This window comes from Heterocephalus glaber, unplaced genomic scaffold, assembly GCF_053883595.1.
Source record: "Heterocephalus glaber isolate CG9 unplaced genomic scaffold, H.glaber_assembly_v1.0 deba00001546, whole genome shotgun sequence".
NCBI classification, from domain to species: domain Eukaryota; kingdom Metazoa; phylum Chordata; class Mammalia; order Rodentia; family Bathyergidae; genus Heterocephalus; species Heterocephalus glaber.
In genome coordinates, this window is record NW_028258339.1 from 2,569,604 (window position 1) to 2,596,607 (window position 27,004).

Here is a 27,004-nt window from a genome sequence, read left to right on the forward strand (position 1 = left end):
ACTTTGCAATTCTCTGAGAACTAGACAACTATTGCCACCGGCTGGAAAAATGGTCAGAGGCCCCATATCCAGGCATCCCTCATATCTGCAGACTCCCCTCTCTCTGTGCCTCTTGTGACCCCACTGAACTTCTCATCTCAACTCCTCTGTCAGCTCCCTCCCCTCCACCTCCCCACTATCACTCCTCTCTGACCACCAATCCTTCCTCCCTAGGTCTGCCTCCCCTGGTCCTCACAACCTCAAGCCCCATTCCTAACCCGCCCCAACCTCAAAAGCCTCCCTGTGTCTCTGCCTCCCTTCCTGCTCTCCCCACCCTCTCCCATACCTGGTCTGATCTCCCTTTCACCTCCATTCCAGCCCCATTCCCCCTCCCCTCCAACTGCAAAACTGAAGCTGCTTAGCTTCCTTCAGGACCGCCTACTGTAACTTCCTCTGTTCCAGTCCCTACTCTCTCCACTTGTCTGACACTTCCAACCCTCCTCCTTATCTTCACAAGACCATTCCAACCCCTCTCACACAAGGTCAGAACTGCAGTTCGGCATTTCTTCCCTAGTCCCTGCTCCTCAGTTTCTGCTTTGGGAGGTAGCAGGGATGGAGGATGTTCATGCCCCTTTTTCTCTGTCTGATCTTTCTCAGATTAATCAGTGCCTGGGTTCCTTCTTTATAGACCCCACTGAATATGTTCAAAAATTTCAGTATTTCATTACTTCTAGTGTCATCCTTACTTCTACATTCTCCCCCAAGGAGCAAGAATGGACAGATTTGGTCCCTAGCTCAATCCTATGACAAAATCAGGTAGCTTGAGCCCAATTTAGAGACAGAGCTACAGCCATCCCCAGACCAAGCCCCCATGAGATAAAAATCCGGCCCAGGGGCCGGAGATTTAGCTCAGAGGTTTCGCCGTCTGTTGCGCAAGCACAAGGACCTGAGTTCGATCCCTGGTACCAAAAAAAAAAAAAAAAATCCAGCCCAGTTTATGTCTCACCCAGCCTCCACTCTCAAAAAGTTTACTGCTCTAAACCCTGAGAGTCCAGAAGGACAACTTATTTTAAGGATACATTGTATTATCCAATCTGCCCCCAGATATTCACAGAAAGCTCCAAAAAAATTAAATCTGGCCCTCAGATTCCCATCAGAAATTGATCAATCAAGCATTTCAATAATTGTGATATGACTGCCTGCCAGCAGTATATTTCCTTTTTGGGTACCAGGGATCGAACTCAGAACCTTGCACTTGTGAGTCAGGCGGCAGCACCACTGAGCTAAATCCCCAGCCTGGCAGTATATTTCTGACTTACAACTGCTTGCATCCACTGTAAGAAGCTCATCAAAAGGGCTGAAAACCAATCAGGGGCCAAACAAAACCTCCAGGAATCCAACAAAGAGGTCCAGGATCCTGCTTTAAGTGTCACCAAACTGGCCACTGGGCCAATGACTATCCCAATCCAGGACTCCCTCCCAAGCCATGCCCCCACGTGCAAAAGCCCTGAATGAGAGATGGACTGTACTGGGGGTGGCTGGGGCCCAGCTCAGGGGTCCCCTCCCAGGGCCACTCGCCCAGGCTCAGGTGCCCTCCATGTCCTGATCGGTTAGACCTCAGATGACTGACAAGCCTCAGAGGTCTCAGATGCCCCTTGGACCATCACAGCCACCAAAATCCGGGTAAATCTTGCAGTGGAAGGTAAGACTGTTTCATTTCTGATCAATACAGGGGTGATCCATTTCACCCTCTTCATTCTCAGGACAGCTAACTTTAGCCTCAGTTACTGTTGTGGGAATTGATGGCACTGTGTCCAAGCCTCTCAAACCCCTCTGCTCTGATGCCAATTAAAAAAAACAAATGTTTACTCATTTGTTTCTACTCATTCCCACCTGTCCAATCCCGCTCCTGGATGAGATATTTTTAACTAAACTCTCTACCAGCCTCACTATACCAGGCTCTGCTAGCCACCCTATTGCTGCCCTTCTCACACCATTCTCACACCTATTGCTAGACTTTTCTCTTACCCCGTATCTTCGCCTTCCCTCAACCTGCATGTTTGAGACATCTCAGTCCCCTCAGTCATTCAACATCACCTGCCTCTCCACATCCCCCTAGTCCTTCCCCGTGACCACATACATTTAATTACTCAGATCCCAACCCGGCCATGGTACAACAGCTCCTTTCCTTCTTGAAAATCACTGGCTATTTCGGTCTCCAGATTCCGGGTTTTGCAATACTCACAAAACCCCTTTATAAACTAACCTGAGGGGACCCCCTCAAACCCTTAGACAAAGACAAGTCATTCCCCCATTCCTCATTCTCCCCTATTTCCATCAGACTGACCCAAATTCCAGAAGATATATAAATGGCTTGCTTTTGAGTGTCTTGTCATTTTATTTACTTCCTTCATTCAATGTGCTTTAATCTTATATGGTCTCATCTTCCTATTTCCACCCTCAAATCCTATCCCTTTTTTTTTGTCTTTTTGTTTCAGATTTATTATTTTGTAAATTTTTTTCTTCTTGAATTCTCCAAGCATTTTAATAAAACATCTCTGCTTTCAGGACACCAGTGTAACTTTACCCCAGAACAGACCAAATTGTTTTCCTTCCTTCTCACCCTCCTCCTGTTCGATAATCAATAAAAAGACCCTAAACACCTCCCTTCCTCCTCCCTACACCCTTCTACCCAGTTAGCCTCCTGAATCTTTCTCTCTACAAGCCCTGCTATAGCTCCCCAGCCACTCCCCCCTGCTGTTCCCAATTACCTTTACAAAACCTTGCAGTTAACTCATACCCTCCTGAACCCGCACAATCCATCTTTAGCCAAAAACCACCACTCATTCCCCTCAGGCTTATTTGCTGGAATCCCTTCTTCCTTGGGCAGAATGTCTCCTTTCCCCAACCCCAAAATGACTCCCCAGAGTCAGACTCTATTCACTGGAGTCCCCATCCCATATCAACTCACTAGAGGCACTCTTCTACTGGCTAGAGGAACTGGCCTCTACGGGCCCCTTACCCACTCCCCCCCAGACAAAATACACTTACTTGCCTTTCTCCTCTTCCTCAACCTCTCCACACCTCCAGCCTAGACACCACTCCACTCACTCATGTACTGCCATTTCCTCTTCCTACTTGCCCACATACCCTGGCCCTCATATTCACTGCTGGCTTAGCTTCAGCAGCCCCCCAGGATCAAGCCACCAGGTACAGGAAACAGGCAAAAGGTGGTCCTATTGATGGTTAGGAAAGTCTTTTCCAAGCAGGCTAGATGTCCTGGCTTCTCTCCATGTTAGGGCCCCTAGTCCCAGTCTTTCTACTATTACTGACTAGACCCTGCATAATAAAGTTTTTGACACATTTTATCCAGGAACAGATCTGATCCAGGACATCCAGATAACTCTGCCTGACTGCCCACTACACTGCTGTCCCATGTCCCCACTACTCCAGCTGACTCTAGTCCCACGAGAGCCTCCAACTGATCCCTGAGAAGGACCCAAAGGTCATCACACTCCTGACACCTCCCCACTGCCTCACTCTGGACTGAACCACTCTCCCCGCACCCCTCTCCTCTCCTCTCTCTCCCCACAGGATGCCCATGTTGTCCCCAGTCACACTGGAAGAAGTCATGAGAAACTACACCCCTACCCTTTTATTCCTCCTCCCCCTCCCCCTCCCCCCCCTTCATAACACAACTGCCAGGGATGACAGGCTCCCCAAGCCAGACCCCGCCCAAGCAGACCCGCTACCCACATCCACAGGAGCACAGAAATAATAAGAAGCCAGCAGCTGCCCTGCTGCTCTCACCACTGTCCTGCTTATCAGCCAGCCCCAGGCCCATCACCCAGGGGACTGTAACATTTTCCACGCTCTTAACCAGTGCCCCCTCCCCTACCTAAAATGCCCCATATAACCACGAGCACCCTCCTCTCAGTGCCAACAGCCTCCTCGCCCTTGGCCCATCTGCACCCAGAGTGGCAATAAACTCATCACATATTGCTTAGACTTTGCCTGCCTCAGTTGTCTCAATCGTGCCTCGGTCTGACCTTACAATTACTTTGGACAACCACCTTAATCTTGGTAGGTTTAGAGTTTGCCATCTATAAAATGAGAGGTTATTAGCAAGTATGATGGGTCCCTTCCAAATTTGTGCTCTATTATTTTAGCAATGAATTTTTAAAATTTGGTCACATATGTATTGTATGGAAGGACTTTGGGCAGGGATAGGGTCTCAATAAGTAGATAAGGCTGGCCTCAAACTCTTGTAATCCTTCTGCCTCAAGAGTGCTGGGATTACACACGTGTACCACCACACCCGCAGCTGCCTGGAATGACTTCTGAGAGGGCCTTATCTTTGAAGAATTCCAAATGTTGCTCGGTCCCATTCCGGGAGAAGTTCCTAAATCAGATTCCTTCTTAAGTCTGACCAAGTGAGTATTATACTATATTTTCACTTTTGTTTCCATGGTTATTGCTTTGCATTACCTAGCAGTTCCTTCCACATCACCACTGCTTTTCCTCTTTCCAAACTTCCTGACTCTGATTGAGCACTGTACTATTGTACACTATGGAACTATACAGTAAGCACAGGGCAGCACAACTGTGACAATGTCTGGCAGTCCTGTGAGCTATTTCTGCAATTTGTTCACATCTACAAATGTTCCTAACTCGAGATCCGATCATATCTGCTAAAGTTCACAACTCGAATGTTCGTAAATAGGGGACTTACTGTAGTTCCCTGAAAGCATACTCCTAGCAAGATCATAAAATGATGCTATCAATCCTTACAAAAGAAATACTCATCAGTGAAGTAGAGGACAACCTAGTTGCTCACCGGGCTGCAGCATTTCTGCCATCTGGTTAACTACAGCTATACCAATAGGACCACAGTATCTCTGGAGTGCCTGGTAGCCACAGGCCCTAAAAACACGCAGCTCATGCCCCTTTCCTCTACCACACATCATAAACTGGAGCCAAGTGGGTTGGAAATAATCCACTCAGGAATTACAGTACTATCTAGGGATCTCTGAAATATTATACTATATTTCCTTCAAGAAGGGACCAGTTTTACTGACTAAAACGTAAACGGGGGCTTCTGAATTTGGCTCCACAGGTAAAGAGCTCAGAACTTAAAATGCCTATCCTTAAAACAAGAAAAGCTGGGCCGGGGATTTAGCTCAGTGGTTCTGCCGCCTGCCTTGCAGGCGCAAGGTCCCTAGTTCGATCCCCCGTACAAAAAAAAAAACAAGAAAAGCTTGGAAAAACTGAAAAATGAATGATTTTTCCTGGGTCCATCAGAGAACTGAGATTGCAGAGGAAACTGACACCCCAAAATCTGAAGGCATAAGCTTATCCAAAAAGACACAGCTGAGATTTGCTTACCTAGAGTAGAAAAAGTTGGAGTTGCAAACTGGTAGGACCGCTGAATTAACTTGGATGAACCGCTGAAGGCTGTATATGGACTAGCAGGAGTCTGAGATTCTCCTGAGTCTATGAAACTCCTTAGGTCCATAGTATGGGGGCTCCCACACCAAAGCCCTACTTCCAGGAGCCTCGCTAAGTTCTCACAGTGAAGATCCAAGAAAGATCCCTTCCTGGCTAGGACTAGGGGAGGGGAAGAGTAATGACTGTGAAATAAGTCCAGAAATTTCTTCATAACAAAGGCCTATGCTCCAGGGAAAATAGTTTTACTTTGCCTAAGCCTTATCCCAGTTGGGGGAAGGGCATTCCTCCTACTCCAGGCCTCTTCTAGCTGTCCAGTATCACCTACAGGGGAAAAACGTATTCCAGGAGAGCCTGCTCTTCAAGGAAGTACATTGTGAGTGCCCCAGTCAGGACAGGAGTGAAGGCAGGGAGAACAAAAGCTATACCACCAGAGAAAAACTTGCAAAGGTCATGGCCACAAGGCACAGTACCAATAAAACACCAAGAATGAATCAGAAGATTGTAAAATTATGGCTGCATACCTGTAATTCCAGCACGGGGAAGGCTGAGACAAGAGGATCTCCTCGAGTTCCAGGCCATCCTGGGGTACATAGTGAAATCAAGGCCAGCCTGAACTACATAGGGAGACCTGCTCTCAAAAAAAGACACCCCCCCCAAAAAAAACCGAAAAAAAAATTATAAAATGACTTCATCCCCATACTTTACCACCACACCAACAGGGCTTCAGTATAATAACAGTAAATTATAGAGTTGAAAGACATGGACTCTCTAGAGGACGTGTATAGAAGGAAACTCAGAATCAAGAAAGATAAGCCAGGGACACTATAGAAATTTGACCCCTCTGACAATTAATTATGCCAAATGGTAAATTTAACCCAACTCCTAGCCAGATTGCCATAAATTCTAACAAAATGAAATTAAACTAAAAACAGTTACAGAAAAACATCTGGAAAATGCCCCAAATAACTGGAAATTAAACAATATACTTCCAAAGAAACTATGGGTCAAAATGACCTCAAGACAAATTTTTTTAAAAATGGGGGGAGTGTATGGGGGGGGGGTCAAACTCGGGTCCTTGCACTTGCGCAGCAGACAGCAAAACCACTAAGCTAAATCCCCAGCCCAAATTTTAAAATATTTTGAAGTAAATGAAAATATAACATATCAAAGTTTGTGGGATGCATAAAAAACAGTGCTTAGAGGGAAATTTATAGCATTTGGTGTACATATTAGAAAATAAGAAAGACCCAAAATCAATATCCTAAGCTTCTACGTATCTTAGGAAGATAGTATCACTGGCAAGTGTTTTATCAAACACTTAAGGAAGAAATAATATCATTTTTTCACAATCTCTTCCAGAAAACAGCAGCAGGATGAAAACTTCCTAACTTTCTCTATGAGGTCAACATTACTCCATATGAAAACCAAATAAAGATATTAAAAGAAAGGAGAACTACAAATCAGGCATGGTAGTGTATATCTGTACTGCCAGACTGTGGGAGGCTAAAGCAGGAAGACTACAAGTTCAAGCCCAGTATGGGCAACTTTGCAAGACTCTGTCTCAAAATTAAAATAGAGCTGGGGATGTAGCTCAGTGTGAGAACCCTGGTTTCAAATCTCCAGTACAAAACAAAACATAAAACAAAACAACAACTACAGACCAGTATACCCTTATGAACACAGATGTAAAAAAACTCAAAATATATTAGCAAATAAAATCCAACAAGCCCAGTGAGGAAGGAGAATCACAAGTTTGAGCCCAGCCTGGGCAGCTTAGTGAGACCTTGTCTCTAAATAAAAAATAAAAAGGGCTGGGGATATAGCTCAGTTCAAAGACCCCAGGTTCAATCACCAGTACCACAAAATGTAATAAATAAGTACAACCAACAATGTATACATAAAAAGAATTATACACCACTATCAAGAGATTTATTCCAGGTATGCAAATCTTGTTCAGCATTCCAAAAATCAATGTAATCCAACATAACAATAGGTCTGTGAAGAAAAATGATTGTATCAATTGACATCAAGAAACATTTGACAATAATGTAACAACACTCCTTTTCTATGTTGTCAGTGGGTTAGAACTGCAAATTTTTAAAATGCCATTTACAATAGTACCCCCAAATTAAATGAGTAAGCATAAATCTAAGAAAAAAGTATATAGGACCAGGTGTGGTGGTACACTCCCGCCATCCCAGTACTCAGGAGGCTGAGGCATGAGGATCACAAGTTAGAAGCCAGCCTGAACTACACAGCAAGAGCCTGTCTCAAAGAAGAAGAAGACGAAAAGAAAACATATGTAGTGTTTATATGCAGAAAAGTACAAATACTGATGGAAGAAATCAAAGATCTAAAGAAATATTTTATTCATTGAATGACTCGGTATTATTAAGATATCAATCCTTCACAACCTAATCACAATCCCACTCTAAACTCAAGCAAGTTATATTGTAGCTACTATAAAGATATTCCAAATCTCCTGTGGTTATCAAAACTCCTAGAATAATCAATACAATACTGCAGATGAACAAAGTTGGAGGACTCACACTACCCATTTAAAAGATTTAATATAAAGTTACAGTAATTAAGACAGCAGGACATTGTCAAAAGAAAAGATGTACAAAACCAGGGGAACAGAGAGCCCAAAAATAGGTCCACACAAATACAGTCAACTAGTATTTGATGAATGTGCAAAGGCAATTCAATGGAGAACAGACAGTGTTTTCAACAATCTGTGCTGCAAAGACTGGGCATACATATGTGAAAAAGAGACCTACAGGCACACACACTTGTAGTCCCAGCTACTCAGGAGGTTGAGGCAGGAGAACTGCTTGAGCCTATGAGTTTGAGGCCAACATAGGTGACAAAGTGAGAGTCTGTCTCAAGAAAGGGAGGGAGGAAGGAGGGAGGGAGGGAAAAGGAGAAAGAAAGAGGACCTAGACAAAGACTTTTCACCTTTTACATAAATTAATTCAAACTGGATAACTAACCAAAATGTAAGATGCAAAACTACAAAACTTCTAAGAAATAACATATGAGAAAATCTATATGATCCTAGGTTCAGTGATTACTTTTTAGATATAACACCAATAGGATGAGCTAGAAAAGAAAAAAATTGATAAGTTGGTCTTTATTAAAATTAAAAATTTCAGCCAGGTGTGGTGGTGCATGTCTGTCCCAGCAATTGGAAGCCTGAGGTAGGAGCATCACTATGAGACCAAGGCCAGCCTGAACTACATAGCAAGATCCTGTCTCAATAAATAAATAAATAAATAAATAAATAAATAAATAAATAAATATTTCATGGGTTGGTGGTATAGCTCAGTGGCAGTGTTTAGCTAGCACATGTGAAGCCCTGGATTTGATCCCCAGCACCTACGCACAACCCCCCCCCACACACAAACAAAAGATACCAAAATTTAAAATCTCAAGCTGGGTGCATAACTCAGTGGTAAAGCCCTTGCCTGGCATGAATGAAGCCTTGGGTTTGAACCCCAGTACCACAGTGGAGAAACTTGACAAACAGCAAATCGGCCAAGCGATCAAAGTTACAATCAAAAGCATGAAGCCATGATATGGTGTGATGTGAAGCCTACGGAAGACATGATGACTCCACGTAACAGAACATCCCAGAGAGACAGCAAGTAAACTCTAAGTAAATCTGAATAAAGTATGCACTTTAGCTAATAAAACATAAAAGTAAACAGGGAAAAGATTAGAGCCTAATACTAAAATCTACACATTTTCCTATGAAGTAACTTAAAGAAAGTCTTTAAAGGGGGTCAGGGATTTAGCTCAGTGGTTCTGCCGCCTGCTTCGCAAGCGGAAGGACCCAAGTTCCATCCCCAGTACCAAAAAAAAAAGTCTTTAAAGCCTATGGACAATATCATAGGAGTCATTTTTAAAATTCAGCATATGAAATGACATGGTTTATGGCCCCACAGAGCTTTAGACATGGGCTGCTTTTTTTTCCCAAATTCAAAAAGTAAAGGCCATTTTCCCAGAGTAAGTTTAGAAAAGTTTCATTATTGTGAAGAAGATGGAATCCAAAGTACTTTCTCTTCTCTGTACACAATCCACACAGTTGCTTTGGGGAAAACCTAACTGAGGTTATGATGGCAGCTTTCTCTATGTGCTGGAGCCCAAGATGTCTGCCTTCATTTTTACTTTTTTCCTGGAGAAAAACTCTTTTTTACAGTGTGGCAGAGCAAACTGAACTTAATTCACAAATGAACTTGGTGGATTTCAAGCCAAATCGTTTTTTTCATTCTACTACATTTGACGATTAGAATTTTTTCCTTCTCTGGGACACTGGGAGGTTATGTTGAAACTCAGCAAGTGATATGGGGAAATATATCCTACCCCATAATAAACTTAGGCTTTGAGGTCATCCCTGATTCATTTTTATGTTATCCCCCATATCTAACTGGGCCTATGGATCTTCCCTCTGAAATTTGTCCAAAACTATTATTTCTCCCATTCCATTCCTGTTTTCTTCATTGAGCCCTTTTGATCGCTTGCCTAGATTTGTGGTTTTTTGTTTGTTTCTTGAGACAAGGTCTATGCAGTTCAAGCTGGCCTTGAGCTCACTGCATAGCTCAGGCTGGCTCCAAACTTGCAGTGATCCTCCTGCCTCAGCCTCCTGAGTGCTAGGATTATAGGCATATGCCTGGCTGGCTATTGCCTAGACTTTTAAAACAATAACAGTTAATCTGTGCTTATGATAATTAACTTGATAAAGACTTATAAAATGAATATGATACTGTCAAACAAAAGGAGAAAAAAGTTATATAACAAAAACAATAAGAGAGGGCCAGGGATTTAGTTCAGTGGTTCCGCCGCCTGCCTCACAAGTGCAAGGTCCTGAGTTCAATCCCCAGTACCAAAAAAACCCAAAAAACAAAAAAACACCAACAACAGTTTCACTGGTCTTCCAGGCGTCAAGGGACCTTTCCTCTCATTCCCTCCAGGCTTCCAAGTCTTAAAAACTCAAATCTGATCACATAATTTCTCTGCTTTTAAATCATTTGATGATGTCTTGGTTACAAGATAAGGTCCCAAAATGTACATAATGTGACCCTGCCCAGATTTCTAGATAGATATCCTGCCATATCTCTTACTGTCCTCCCTTCTACTCCCATGGCCACCACTCTCTCCACCCCAAAAGCCTTAGATCTTAGATACACAGACTCTGTGTTTCTAGAATTCAAAAGGCATTCTCATGCTGCTGTGCCTTTACTTATGTTGCACCCTCTGTCAGAAATGTCTCCTCATTCAGTGGTTAAGGCACACTGGGTAAAAAGACAAGGAGGTGAGGGAAAGAAGGGAATCAAAGAACATTACTAAAACAGCACAGTACTGGGCTCACATCTGAATATTCCATAAATATTGAATGAACAAATGAATGAATTCAATGTTGGCCATGCGGGCTAGGCTGCAGAAGCAGACAAGTTAGAACAGATGGAGTCTGACAACAGCTGAATGTTTTCTTATTTTCTTCCCCCTCTGCTGCTTTCAGATCTCTGTATTTATGTTTCTTCTAATTTACAGACTACTATAACACTACCTCAGATGCATTTAGTCATGTCATGCATAATTTATTTATTCATTCCTCATAAATCAATTCCTCTAGCCATCTGGAAAACAAGAACCACTTTTACTGCCTTTCAGCCTCCCTCTAACTAATCTTTTTAGTATGTGCTATTGTGCCCAGTACAAAATGTAGTATTTTATGTACAGTATTACCAACACATATCAAAGACTTTGTGACCTTTTTTGCTGGTACTGTCTATATAAGGAAATCCCATGCTAAAATATTAAGTAAAGTAAGAACAATTTGGAACCAAAGCAAGAAAATTCCACCACTACAGCATATAGTAAATGGATGGATTTTCGTGTAGGGCTCATGGAAAGCAGCCTCATTATTTCAGTCAGCTCTTGTAAACCACAAGCAATCATTCTCCTATAAAAGCAAGTGAAAAGTGGTGAAAGACTACTCACGTAAAAACACATTCTACAATCACAGACAATGTTAAAAATCTTGTTCTGCCTCAGTTTTTTAGTTTACAAAATGGGAATAATAAAGTCTCTTATCCCAATCATCTACTGAGAGTAATGTGAATACACAAAAAGTACTTTGGTAGCCAGGTATAGTGGTGCACCTGTAATCCCAGCTACCTGGGAAACTGAGACAGGAAGATCACAAGTTCAAGACCAGTTTGGGCAATTTAGAGAGACCCTGTTTCAAAATAAAAACGGCTGAGGATGTAGCTAATCACTCCCTGGGTTGAATACCCAGTACTGCAACAAAAACAACAAAGTACTTTGTTGATGCTGATGCTAGATTAAGTCCATTTTCTATTAGAAACTATAATGATTAAACTAGGCTCCTCTGGTCTAACAGAAGGCTTAGATATAGGTTTCAATATAAGGATAACTAACCACTTTCCTAGAACCACTGACAGAACTGACACACAATGGTTATAAATACATGTAAGTAGAAGTGATATGCAAACACAGTTCCCTGTTGTAGAAGTAGGAAAATAAGAGAAAACATTCAACATAAAACCATGAGCACTTCTCTCATGAACTTTAAATTTGGGACTATTCCCTGCTGTAACTTGCCTGAGTTATCTTTCACAGGCAAATTTCTCATCATCCTTTTTAATCTATGGATCTCACACTGTTAAGTTCAGCCCAAGTTTGTCATCTTCTCAGAGAAGCCTTCCTTGATTTGCCTAACTAAAGTGTTATTCCCTAGTTACCATCTATTCTCATTTTGTTAATTTCCATTCTAATACTTATTCCAATGGGTAATTAACTATGTAAGCTGTCCACAATCTTCTCTCCAAATACACAGGTTCCACATTTGTGGATTCAACCATGGACTAACAAAAAAAAATTTTTTTAAACTGTGCCTGAGCTGGACACGGTAGCATATGCCTATAATGAGGCAAGAAGACTGCAAGTTTGAGCCCAGCCTGGGCAATTTAGGGACCTTAGGGATATCATGTCTACAAATAAAAAAAAATTTAAAGGGCTGAGGATGCAGCTCAGTGTGAAAGCCCTGGGTTCAATCCCCAATGAAAAACAAACAAAAAAACCCCAAAATAACACACACACACACACACACACACACACAGAAACAACAAAAAAGTGTGCCTGTACTGAATATGCACAGACTTTTTTTCTTGTCATTATTCTCTAAACAATACAACAATTTACATAGCATTTCTTTGTATCAGGTATTATAAGTAATCTAGAGATGATTTAAAGTGTACGGGAAGACGCGCATAGGTTCCATGCAAATACCATGCCATTTTATATGAGGGACTCAAGCATCCACAGATTTTAGTATCCTTGGGGGTCCTAGAACCAACCCCCCTTAGACACCAACAGATGACTCTATTTATTCATTAACTATTTTCCTCTATTAGATCTGAGCTCCAGGAGACTATTTGTCTTAATCCCACCATTCTGTATCCCTAGTATCTACAACAGTGTCTCATTCATAGTAGGTGCTCAAAAAACGATTTGTTGAATGAATGTTTGAAGGAGCTTTGCCTCACAATTGACAGTAAAGTTAATTCAAATGTCTTAGCATGACATTTAAGGCTACAACTTGCCTATTTAGGCTTCCATTCTGCCTCGTTATACCTCTGTATGTTATGCCTGTTTTTTTGTTTTGTTTTGTTTTGCTTTGCTTTGTTTTGCCGTACCGGGGATCAAACTCAGGACCTTGCCTTTGCGAGGCAGGTGCAGCCCCATTGAGCTAAATCCCCAGCCCTGTTATGCCTGTTGCTATCTCTGTAAAAGCTTGCTTTTTGTCTGGAATGCTTTTTGTACTAAACAACTAATCTTTCGAGGCCTTACTCTAATACAAATTTTCTGTGAACTCTTCTCCAGTCCTTCACATATATACAGATACATACCCATGGAATGATTCCTCTGCTAACTTACTGTAAGAACTGTAACATTTGTAATATAGGATTATAGCACTAATGATAATAATAATAATGCAGCGGTACCTTGGTTCATGAACTTAATTCTTTCTACGATTCTGGTAACAGAATTTGTTCTGACCAGAGTCGTGGAACAAATTCTGTGACCAGAATCGTGGAAAGAATTAAGTTCATGAACCAAGGTACCATTGTAATAATAATACCTAACATTTTTGGAGATAAGATCTCACTATGTTGTCCAGACTAGCCTCAAACTTCTGGGCTCAAGCGATCCTCCTACCTCAGCCTCCCAAGTACTGTGACAACAGGCACACCACAACTCCTGGCTGATAGCTAATATTTTATTGAGCATATAACTCCATGCCTAGTTAGAACATTCCTTTGTGCCTAAATATTTCAGTTTGTATCTGCTGAAAAAAAATACAAGTACTTATCTCTCTAGTATAATGATGCAAACCAGAAGGTAACTATTGATCCTATAATTTGTTGCTGTATTTGGTTTCACCAATTGTGTCAATAATGTTTGCTATAGTAAAAGAAAATTCCAAATCTAATTATGAGCACTATATATCTCACAAAACCCTGAAAACAACTCTAAGAGGTAAGCATTATTTATAAGTACTTTGGGGGAGGCAGTACTAGGGACTACACCCATGGCCTTCACATTGATCTACATCCCCAGCCCTTTAAAAATTTTATTTGGAGCCAGAGTCTTGCTAAGTTGCTAAATTGCCTAAGCTAGGCTTGAACTTGTGACCCTCCTGCCTCAGCCTCCCAGAGTACTGGGATTACCGGCATGTGCCACTATGCCTAGGTATTGTAAGTACTTTGTGTAGCTGTTTAGCTAGCCAGAATCAATTAAATGAAGGCAGGGATAGCGTCTTAAACTCTTGCTAATTTCCAGAACCTAGCAATGTGTCTACAAAGTCATATGCCCTCAGTGTGAATTTGCTAAGGAATGATTTCTGCTAGTACTTCCTTGTCCTCAGATTTTACTTTGAAAATGGCAATTCCAGTGAAAGAACCAGCCAGCAGTTTTCAAGTAATTATACAAATTTAATCTTAAAGTGATACTGTCCTTTGTAAATACAATAAGAAATTCAAAAGTTACCAGAAAAAAAAAAGTGATATAGTGTACCCTTGGTGTCTTAGTAACTTTTCTTGTTGCTGGTATAAAATACCCAACACCCACAAGTTAAGAGAGGAAAGGTTTATTTAGTTCAGTTTGTAGAGGTTTCAGTCCATAATCGGCTGGCTCTAAGGCAGGGTGGGTGGCAGACACATATTACAGAGGAGAAACAGTTCGTGGCAGGCAAAAGGTAGCAAAGCAACAAGGGACAATCACTGCTCTTTCTATCCGTTATATCTTATCCAGGCTACTCAGGGCAGGTAGCACTCACACTCTTAATCCTAGTGCATTTGATCCTAGCATTGCACAATGAATCAATCCCAGTTTCACACACTCTAGATCCAGCCACCTCTGAAAAAGCCCCACCTATGACCCCATGAGAGTTTACACCTGGCTATAAAAAAATCTAAAAATATTTACAAATTAAAAAAAGAAAGTTGCTGGGTGTGGTGGTACACACCTATAATCTCAGCATCAGTAGGCTGAAGCAGGAGGATTGCTGTAAGTTTGAGGCCAGCCTGGGATACACAGTGAGTTCAAGGCCAGACTGAACTACACAGTGAGATCCCATCTCATCCTTCATCCCCAAAATAGGGGTACTGAGGAGGTAGCTCAGTGGTAGAGCACTCCTGGGTCCATCCCCAGTACTACAATAAAAAAGTTTAAAAGACAAAGAAGTAGAAAAAATGTACATTTAACCTACATTAGATAAAGGATTAGTAATAATATATGAAGGGCTCCTAGCACTCTGTGAGGCTAAGACAAGAGGATCACAACTTCAAGGCCACTCTGGGTAATTTAGCAGGACCTTGTCTCAAAATAAAAAATAAAAAAGGCTGGGGATGTAGCTCAGTGTGAAGGACCTGGATTCAATCTCCAGGACTACAAAAAAAAGTACACAAAGGGCTCCAATAAATAAATAAGAAATGATAATCATCCCATTATAAAAATAATATATAAATAGAAAACTTCCAAAAAAGAAATTAAGATGTTTAGTAAATATATGAAACTATGTTCAACTTCATTAATTAAAAGTTAATGTAAAATGGAATTTAAAACAATAGAAGAAATTATTCATCCTATCATACTGTAGAGATGAATAATAATAATACTCAGCACTGGAGAGGTTATAGGAGAAATAAGTTCTCTCATACACTCATGCTAAAAAATGTTCTCATGTCTTTAAAAGATAGACATATATACACACACCCACAAAATTGATAATTGCAATATTGTCTGTAATAGCAAAAGATGAGAAAAAATTAAAATGTGCATTCATAAAAGCTTGGTTACATAAACTATAGTACAATCATACTCATAGTCACTGAAGAGAATGATGTGATTGGGTAACCAAATAACCAATGAAGAGAATTTTCACTTTATAGATATACTCTGTTTATTTTAAAAACTTTTCTTAAGACAAGGAAAATAGTTCAGAATTTTCTTATATAGTTAAACATATATTTATCATATAAGTCAGCCATCCCACTCCTGGATATGCTACCTATCAAGAAAAAGATAAATTTCTAAGGCATTAAGCTGGATAAAATAAGTCAGTCTCAAAAGAGGACATGTACCCATGTATATGATGTGCTTGAAAAGAAAAAAAAATTACAGAAGGGGAAAGATCAGTAGTTCCAGGGGTTATGGAAAAGGAAGGCCTGAGTACAAAGAGGTAGCAAAAAAGGAATTTTTTAAGGAGTTGAACTGCTTCCTGTCGGTGATGGTGATTAAAAGAATCTAGGTAGGGCCATAGATTAGCTCAGTGGTTCGGCACCTGCCTCACAAGTGCAAAGGTCCCGAGTTCGATCCCTGGTACCAAAAAAAAAAAAAAAAGAATCTAGGTATGTGTTAATACTCACAGGACTGTGTGCCTGAACATAAATTAATTTTATTGTACATAAATTGAAATAATTTTTTAAAAAGAAATGGTCATCAGCAGTAATGATACCTTCTATTTCTCGGTCTAGAGGAGGAACATCATCTCTCATGGAGAAATCCATAGCTGTTTCTGGTATGTCCATCAAGTCTTCATCACTGGAGCTGCTCTGGAAGCTACTAAAACTCCCCTGCTGAAAGCCTCTATTATCCATGGCTCCTGCACAGAAGGAAAAGCAGGAGGATTATAACAGTGACCTCCCAACTCCTCACTACTTTTTCTCCCCCCGCATATGCCATAAAATTTACCACTTAATGATTTTAAAGTATGCAATTCAGTAGCATTGAGTACATATGCAACGCTGTTCAACCATCATCACTATCCATTTCCAGAACTCTTGCATCATCCCAAACAGAAATTCTATACCCAGGAAACAATAAATTTCCATCATTCAGCCGTTGGTAACCTCTATTGTACTTTCTGTCTCTATAGATTTGCTGACACTAGATATTTCATTTAAATGGAATCATATAGTGTACAGCCTTTTGTGTATGATTTCTTTGATTTAGCATAATGTTTCAAGGTTCATCCACATTGCACAATGTATCAGTATTTTATTCTTTTTTCCAGTACTGGAGATGGAACCCAGGGCCTCACACATGTTGGCATGTTCTACCACTGAGCTACACCTCCACTCATTTTTATGTTTTTATTTTGATACAAGGTCTCACTAAGTTGCCCAGGCTGGCCTCAAACCTGCAATCTTTCTGCTTCAGCATCCCAGGGTGTGGTGAGATTACAGAGATTACAGACATGTGCTACAAAGGTTGGCTTTTTTTCTTTTTAAAACAGGCTCTTGCTACATACCCCAGGCTGAACTTGATCTCACTATGGAGCCAAGGCTGGCCTTAAACTCACAATTGCCTCACCTTCCAGAGTGCTGGAATTACAGGCATGGATCAACACGCCCACCTAATTTTTCCAACATTTCTATGCCAAGGCATTGTAACTAATGCAGATGAAGAATTCGAAGCTCAGAAATGCTAAGTAACTTGCCTAGTCAATACTTTTTTCAAGGGAAACACCAAATCATGTGCTCAATTTCATAATACCTCATTTGTGATAAAGTGAGCAGCCTGACTTAAGTGTGAGTGACATTTAGGAACTAAGGAATTTAGGAACTAAGTCTGACTCATTGTGTGATAGTGAGACAGAAAAAAAATGATGCTGTGTAAGCCAGATGAGATGAAGATTGGGTGGCAAAGATTTGAGAATTGACATCAAGGCAGTGGTTGAAATCAGGAGAACAGATAATCTAAGGGAACTATTTGTGTGCTTAATGGTATGATTTATAAGTAAAAGACATGCATTCTCACTATCCTGTAGTATAAACAAATAGCTTCTAATCTGTGCAAATGTGAACTAAGTAATAGGTTACACCATTTTTTTACTATATATTGTAGGGAAGGGAAGGAGTCAAATTTACCCCAAGGTGCTAATTAACGTATAAAATTATTGATCATAACACCATTTTCTCAGGTATAAAAGCCAACTTTGTTGTGTGGATTAAGTGGATCTTGGGATACTTTTTTATGATTTTTTGCAAGCTCAGTCGAGTTCCTTTCCTGCCACCAATAATTCATCCTTGCTGGACTTTTCCTCTTTCTCTATGCTGCTTCCTTCACCTTCTCCTGACAGCAACTCCTCACTAATGGAATTTTTAAATTCCCTGTCTCAGCTTTCACTTCTAGGGAACTGGACAAAACATAAGACTAGTAATTTTATTTTTCTTATTACTAACAACATATACAAAATCTTAGTTCTCTCTGTCATCACTCCTGTCATCCAGAAAAAAGTATTTTTACTCATTGTTTATTCTTTCATTCTGTGTTGATACTGATGACATTGTTAACAGCGAATCTATAAGAATCATCACTTTGGACTTTAGGTCACATGCTAACTCATGTAAGTTTATTTCCTTCTTTTTTGTTTTTTGGGGTTTTTTGTTTTGTTTTTTTACTAGGAATCAAACTCAGGGCCTCAAGCTTGCCAGGAAGGCGCTGTGCCATTGAGCTATATCCCCAGCCAAGTTTATTTCCTTTTTAAAGGTGAAAATATTTCGTCTGTTTTACAAATAACTGTACCCTATACTGAATACTGCAACACCCGGGAAGGATAAAACCAGCAAACACTTGTTGGGTAGTATTCATATAATGTAACATTTGGATGTACTAGGCAAAATTAACAGCACTACACAGAATCACATGACAAAAAGTGCCAACTTATGCACTTACTTCACTACCAAAGCCTGTTTCTTGGAACACTACTAGATTTGTGTAGAGTATACTATGAATAAAAACATATTGTCATTTATTTTATTTATAAGAATGACTCACTGTTAGCAGCACACAGGGCCACAGACATACACATATAACACGCAATAACTACAACTGAGGGTAAGTACTTACATCATGATTTTTTCCTCTTATAAGATGCTGTCCTGTACTCAACCACCTTATCTTTGACAAAAGAGCCAAACACCTTCATTGGAAGAAAGATAGCATCTTTTATTTTTCCCCCAGTACCGGGGATTGAACTCAGGACCTTGCGCTTGCGAGGCAGGCAGCAGCACCACAGAGCTAAATCCTCAGCCCACCTCTTTAATAAATGGTGCTGGAAAAACTGGCTTTCCACATGCCGAAGATTGAAACTAGGCCTATATCTGTTATCATGCACTAACCTAAAATCGAAATGGATCAAAGATTTAAATATTAAAACAGAAACACTAAATCTGTTGGAAGAGAGAATGGGTAGAACTCTTGAAGACATAGGATTAGGCAAAGACTTCGTGAACAAAACCCAAACCACAAGGGAAATAGTACAAAGAATCAACAACTGAGATCTTATCTTATTAAAAAGCTTTTGCACAGCAAGAGAAACCACCAACAGAGTGAAGAGACAACCCACAGAGTGGGAAAAAAATTTTACCAGCTATTCAGATAAAGGACTATTATCTAGAATATATAAAAAACTCAAAAAAAATCAGACCCCCCCACACATTTAAAGACCTAATACAAAAATGGGCATCTGAAATAAAAAGACACTTCTCAGATAAAGAATTAGAAATGGCAAATAAACATATGAAAAATGTTCAACATCACTGGTCATTTGAGAGATGCAAATTAAAAGGATGCTGAGATTCCATCTCACTCCAGAAAGAATGGCTGCTATCAAGAAATCAACCAATAACAAATGCTGGCTGGGCCGTGGGAAAAGGAACCCTTCTCCACTGTTGGTGGGAGTGCAGACTGGTGCAACCACTATGGAAATCAGTGTGGAGATTCCTCAAAAAACTAAAACTAGGGCCAGGGATTTAGCTCAGTGGTTCTGCCGTGTACCTTGCAAGCGCAAGTTCCCGAGTTCGATCCCTGGTACCAAAAAAAAAAAACAAAAACCACTAAAACCAGAGGTTCCATTTAACTCAGCTGTTCCTCTTCTTGGTATCTTCCTGAAAGAATTAAAAGCATCATACTATATGATATGTGCACACCCATGTTTATAGCAGCACAGTTTGTAATAGCTAAATCTTGACAACATGCCTGTCTGACAAGCATGAGGTCCTGAGTTCAATCCCTAGTACCAAAAAAAAAAAAAAGAAAAGAAAAATCTTGGAAACCCAAATGCCCATCAACTGCCGAGTGGATAAAGATGTGATGTTTTTATACAATGGAGCTTCAGACATTTATAGCTAAATGGATGAACCTTGAGACTATACTTCTAAGTGAAATAAATCGGACACACATGTTTAAATACCACATTGTTTCTCTGGTGTGAGAAACCAAACGTGGAAATAAGGACTGAAATATATAATGGCTGTTGGGAAATGGGAAGAAAGTGTTCAAATGGGAAGAGGAACAAGGGAGGAAGGAGGGAGAAAGGAAGGAAAGGACAAGAAAAAAATAGAAGGAAAAAATGGAAACAAAGCTTTTGTACATAGGGAGGGGAGAAGACTGGGGTGGAATGGGATACAATAAAATTTATTTTTTAAAACAAAGATGTCCTCCTTTCTGGAAATATAGTCCTTAACCTTCGACTGGGTTGGATTGGGTTGGGTTGGGTTTGTGGTGCTGGGGCTAGATCTAGGATCTCATGCCTGCAAGGCAAGTGCTGTACCACTGAGCTAGAATCTTCTTTCTTCTGTCAGTGTTTTCTGCTCTTGGCTTTGAATGTGACATCAGCATATTCTTTGAAACCATCAACATGTCTATATTGATTGCTAATTCTCTCCCACTCCCTCAATTTCTCAACTGATATTGGATAGGAGTCAAAATTTAGGAAAAGACAGATTTTCTGAAAAGTGACAGAGGAATACCCATATGAAATAGCTACCTGGAACAGATCCTGGGTTTTTTTATATCTTTGCAACATATAATAACTATATTCATCTTGGGGAATTGATATATATATATATATATATTTATATTTATATATATATATTTATATTTATATATATATTATCTTGGTCGTTTTTTCACACCCTCCCCACTCCGCTCTCCCTCCTTCCCCAGATCCTCTTCCCACCTCCACAGAGTCTACTTCTCTGTTTCTTATCATATCTCTTTTATTTTGCTTATTCAATTATTTATACATTTGGGTCTCATATTAGAAAAACTATGCAATTATTTAATCTTCTGTGTCTGATTCATTTTACTTAGCATTATATTGTCAAGATGTATTTGTATTCCTACAAATGATTCAAATTTATCCTTTATGGCAGAGTAGCACTCCATTGTGTATATATACTACACTATCTTTATCTACTCATCTGTTGATTGGCATATAGGCCACTTCCAAGACTTAGCCATTATGAATTAAGCTGCTATAAATGTGAGTATTCATGTATTACTATAATGATATATTTAACTCTTTTGGGAAGATACCCATAAAAGGTATAGCTGTGTCAAATGGACTTTCTCCTCTCCCTCCTCCTCCTCCTCCTCCTCCTCTTCCTCCTTCTTTCTTCTTTTCTTTTTTTTTTTTTTTTTGTTTCTTCGGTACCAGGGATCAAACTTGGGACCTTGCACTTGTGAGGAGGCGCCAGAACCACTGAGCTAAATCCCCGGCCCTTTCTTCTTCTTTTTTGAGACAGGGTTTTGCTATGCAGGGCAGACTAGCCTTGAACTCATTATGTAGCCTAAACTGGCCTCGAACTCGCAACCATTATCTTGCCTCAGCCTCTCAAGTGCTGAGATTATAGGTGTGTGCCACTATGTCTTTCTGTCAAATGGAATTTCTGTTTTTAGTTTTTGAAGAATCTCCATATTGATTTCCACAGTGGTTATATGAGTTTATATTCCCACCAGCAATGTAGAAGGGTTCGTTTTTCCCTACAACCTCACCAGCATTTGTTGTTTCTTGAGTCCTTGGTAACAGCCATTCTTTTCTCTTCTTTTTTTTTGGTACGGGGATCGAACTCAGGACCTTGTGCTTGCGAGGCAGCTGGCTGCACCACTGAGCTAAATCCCAGGCCCAACAGCCATTCTTGTTGGAATAAAATGGAATTATTGTTTTGATTGCTTTTCTCTAATGCCTAAAAATGCCAAGCATTTTTTATCTATTTATTGGTGATTTTTTATTCTTCTGAGAAATATCTATTCATAAATACCTTTGAGTAATAACTCTGAATATAAATGATCTTAACGCCAAAATCAAAAGACACAGATCAGAAGATTGGATCAAAAAATAAAAAAACCTGCCAGGCGTGGTGGCATATGCCTGTAATCTCAGCACTCGGGTAGCTGAGGCAGGAGGATTGCCTCAAATTCAAAGCCAGCCTGGGCTATATAGTGAGTTCAAGCATAGCTTGAACTACATAGCAAGACCCTGTCTCAAAAAAGGAAAAACTTGGGCCGGGGATTTAGCTCAGTGGCTCCACCACCTGCCTCGCAAGCTCAAGGTCCCGAGTTTGATCCCCAGTACCAAAAAAAAAAAGTAAAACTAATGCACAAAACCAACTAAGATGTTGCCTCCAAGAGACACACCTCATCCACAAAGAAACACACAGACAGAAAGCAAAAGGATAGAAAATGATATTCCATGCAACAGGAGCCGAAACACAAGCAAGAGTAGCTATCCTAATTTCTAATAAAGTGGACTTCATACCAAAACTGATTGGAAGAGACAAAGACAGTCACTACATACTGGTAAAGGAAAAAATTCAACAAGAAGAGATAACAATTGTAAATATATATGCATGGAATGGTGGTGCACCCAATTTCATAAAACAAAAAAATACTGAATATAAAAGGTCTAGGGCTGGGAATTTAGCTCAGTGGTTCTGGTGCCTGCCTCACAAGCACAAGTTCCTGAGTTCGATCCCCAGTACCAAAAAAAAAAAAAAAAAATGTCTATAAACATTAAAACAATCATAGCGGGGAACTTCAATATTATAGTCACATGAATAGATCAACCAGACCAAAAAAGAAAAGCAAAGAGTTGAATCACATCATCGAACAAATGGATGAAACAAAGTGTCTTTTCATCCAACGACAAAATACACATTTTTCTCAGCAGCTCATGGAACTTTCTCCAAAGTAGACTACATCTTAAGCCACAAAGCATACTTAAATAAATACCAAAGAACTGAAATAATCCCGTTTTCCTTGAGGTTCATAATGTTGACACCCTAGAAATTTACAAGCCAGTTGTTCTGTAGACAATCTCTCATTTAATCATTACGTATTTATATAAGTAGACTCCTATATTATTCAATGAATATCATTTTTTTCATGTTCAATTTTTCAAAAAATATAGCCAGTGGGAACTTCTTTCAAGCTGGTTTCTGTCTTTGTGGCATGTTCCTATAATACTTAGAGAATTACTTTAACCTCTATCAAAAAAAAACATGCCACACTTATCTTGTAATTTTGTGTTCCACTCTTAGATTCATCTATTATTCCAGGAAACTTGAGACTTTGCAGTCAAGGACAGTATTTAGAATATGAGATATGGATGCAAGGTATATGCATTGGTATTGTGGTGCTGCTGTTCCCAGGCTCTTTTGGTGGGCATAGGTAGGAAATATACATACACAAACAAGTGTACACACATTTTCATATATATTTTCATATCCATCTCCATGTATTGACCACATATATAACATATACATATGTGTACACATACATATACACAAGTTTTCACTGACAACTCTGATTTCAATCCAACATGACAGAGTTCAATCTAGTTTTTTCCCTTCCTATATATGTACTTTATTTTACTAACAATGGAAAATCTGGATCCTATCCCCCTTAATTTCTTTCAGCTTTCTTGAACAATGGCCCTATATATAACTAATCTCCCATATCCTTCCCAACTTTGTTCCCTGCACAGATGCTCTCCACATGCCTGCCAGGTTCTGACTCATAAAACTGAACTGTTACCTCATGTAGATGTCTTCTTCACACTGTTCAGGCCATGTATGTATGTGAAGTCCAGACACCATCTTTATTTTGGGGCAGAGTTGAGACAGGGTCTTGTTATATAATTCAACCTGGCCTTGAACTCATGCTGATCCTCCTTCTCAGCTCTCCAGTGCTGGGATTACAGGCATGTGCCACCATGCCCAGTTCAGACACCATCTTCAATATACTTAAATTCTCACACCTCAAGTAAAGCTACCCTTCCAAGTGTTCCATTCTCACCTCACTTGCGCTCTGACTCTCTAAGCTGGTCATTTACATGCACAGACATCCTCTTCAAGCAACAAACAAATAAATGAATTTTATATTTTAATAAAGCCCTTCCACTTTACTCTAGATCTTAGCTCCCACCTGACTGATAAAAAATGCTTCCCAGCCTTAATCTGATTTACTTTATTTTATCCTTCAAGGAGATCTATTTAAGGTTGAACATCACTAATCTGAAAACTGAAAATCTGAAATGCCCTAAAATCTGAATCTTTTTGAGAACTGACATATGCTACAAGTGGAAGATTCTACATCTGACCTCCTGTGATGGCTTACAGTCAAATGGAAGCACACTAAAAATATTGTATAAAATTACCTCCAGGATATATGTACAGTATAAGTATAAGTATACAGTATGCCACTGTATGTGAAACATAAATGAATTTCATATGCAGACTTGGGTCTCATCCCCAAGGTTTATCAGTATGTATGTGCAAATATTCATAAATCTGAAAAAAAAAATCTCAAATCTGAAACACTTCTAGTTCCAAACATACTGGATAAAGAATCCTCAACCTCCAGCATTTGTTTTTTGCCCCTTTGTTCTAGATCAGATGGCTAAAAGTGCATGGGGCACAGTGTCTTCTGAACAGACACTAGAGAAAAAAATAGCCTCTTTAACCAATGAAGGTGGGGGGAGGGGCTGGCTAGCCACATGCAGAAGAATGAATCTAGACCATATCTCTCACACTGTACTAAAAATAAAATAAAATAAAATGATCAAAGACATAGGCATTGAAACAGAAACACTGAGTCTGCTGGAAGAAAAAAAACTGCTAAAACAACTTGAAGACACAGGCAAAGGCAAGGACTTCCTGAACAGAACCTCATTTGCACTAGAAATATTCTAAGGAACAAGTGGGATCATATCAAATTGAAGATCTTTGGCACAGCAAAAGAAACAATCAACAGAGTAAAGAGACAACCTACAGAATGGGAAAATATTTTTGCTAGCTACTCCTCTGATAGAGGACTAATACTTAGAACATACAAAGGACTCAAAAATTTTGACCACCCCTCCCAAAAGACCAAATCAAAAAATGGGCTGAAATGAATAGACACTGCTATTTATGGTTTGTATCTATATGTCCTCCTGCAAAGCCCCAATGTGTTCATAGGTGGGGCTCTGGGGAGGTGGCTGGATCACGTGTGTATGATACTAGATGATGCCCACTGATGGGTTTATAGATGGGTGTGATGTTGGGAGGTGAAGCCTGATAGGAAGAGGTGGGCCACTGTGGGTGTGGTCTGGAAGGGTATATATCCTCCTTCTTCCCTTGATCTCTCTCTGCTTCCTGCTGCCAAATCATGAGTAGTTTCTCCTCTGCTATGCTCCTTTGCCACACTGCCCTGCCTTGGAACCAGCTGACTATGGACTAAAACCTCTACAAACTGTGAGCCAAAATAAACCTCTCCTCCTTTAACTTGTGAGTGTCAGATATTTTGTCACAGCAACAAGACAGTAAGACAGATACTTCTCCAAAGAAGAAGTATAGCTGGGCATGGTGGCACACACCTGTAATCCCAGTACTGGGGAGGCTGAGGCGGGAGGATCACCACAAGCTTGAGGCCAGCCTGGGCTACATAATGGGTTCAAGGCCAATCTGAGCTACATAGCGAGACTGTCTCAAGAAAAAAAAAAGAAAAGAGAAATATAAATGACCAATAAGTAAATGAAGAAATGCTCACTAGCCATTATGGAAATGCAAATCAAAACAATACTGAGATTGCATTTTACTTCAGTAAAAATGGCTATCTTCAAGAACTCAATAAACAATAAATGCTGGCAAGGTTGTGGGGAAAAAGGAACAGAACACTTCTACATTGTTGGTGGGAACGTAAACTAATACAAACACTACGGAAATCTATACGGAAATTCTTCACAAAACTAAAAATAGAAATTCCATTTGACACAGCTACACCTCTTCTGGATAGCTTCTCAAAAGAGTTAAAGTCATTATACTACAGTGCTATATGCACACCCATTTTTGTAGAAGCACAGTTCATAATAGTTAAATCTTGGAAGTGGGCCTGTATGCCCATCAACAGATGAATGCATAAAAAAGTGTGGCATTTATACACAATTAAGTATTACTTAGTCATAAAGAAGGATAAATTTGAATCATGTCTTAGTTACTTTTGTCTCATTGCTGAGACAAAATATCTGCCACTCAAAGTTAAAGGGAGAAAGGTTTATTTGGCTTACAGTTTGTAGAAGTTTTAGTCCTTAATCAGCTGGCTTCAAGGCAGGGTGGCAGAAGGGCAACAGTTCATGGCAGTGGAAGCAGCAAAAGCAGCAAAAGCAGCAAGGGGCTTTAACAGAATCTTTCTGCTCCTTTTACCTTATTCAGACTACTGGGATTAGGGCAATGCCAAACCAATCACTCAGGAGTAGTGGTTTAGTAATCACACGCCCTTAATCTTAGCATCATACACTCTAGATTCACCCACCTCAGAAAAAGCCCCATCTATGACTGCATGAGCCTTGGGACACAAGCCATAACAAATCATTCGTAGGAAGATGGATGCATCTTGAGACCACAATGTTAGGGTACAATAAATCAAGACATAGATGATTAAATATTGCATGGTTACTTTAATATGAGAAACTAAAAGTATAAATAATTTAAAGAGCAAAATAAAGGAAAGATAATTTTAAAAACATGTAGGTAGATGTTTTGCAGATAGGGAAGAGAATCTAGGGAAGGGAGAGGGCAGGGGAAGGGGAAAAAGGGAAAATGGGATAGAAATGATCAAGATATGATATATATATGTACTAATCCCCCAAAACTAATGTAATTATATGCATCACACATACTAATAAAAAGACCATATTGAAAAGAAAATGCATTTTTCATAA

General features: G+C 39.9%; 1 protein-coding gene across 2 annotated transcripts in view; it reads right to left on the minus strand.

Annotated features, from left to right (window-relative positions):
* Clcn5 (Cl-/H+ antiporter 5) overlaps positions 1-27,004 on the minus strand; it is a 187,422-nt gene that overhangs the window by 34,493 nt on the left and 125,925 nt on the right. For both annotated transcript variants that reach the window (XM_004872007.3, XM_004872008.3), the window contains one exon: positions 16,472-16,618. In XM_004872007.3, coding sequence (XP_004872064.1) covers positions 16,472-16,618 — 147 coding nt within the window. The remainder of the gene's footprint in view (positions 1-16,471; positions 16,619-27,004) is intronic.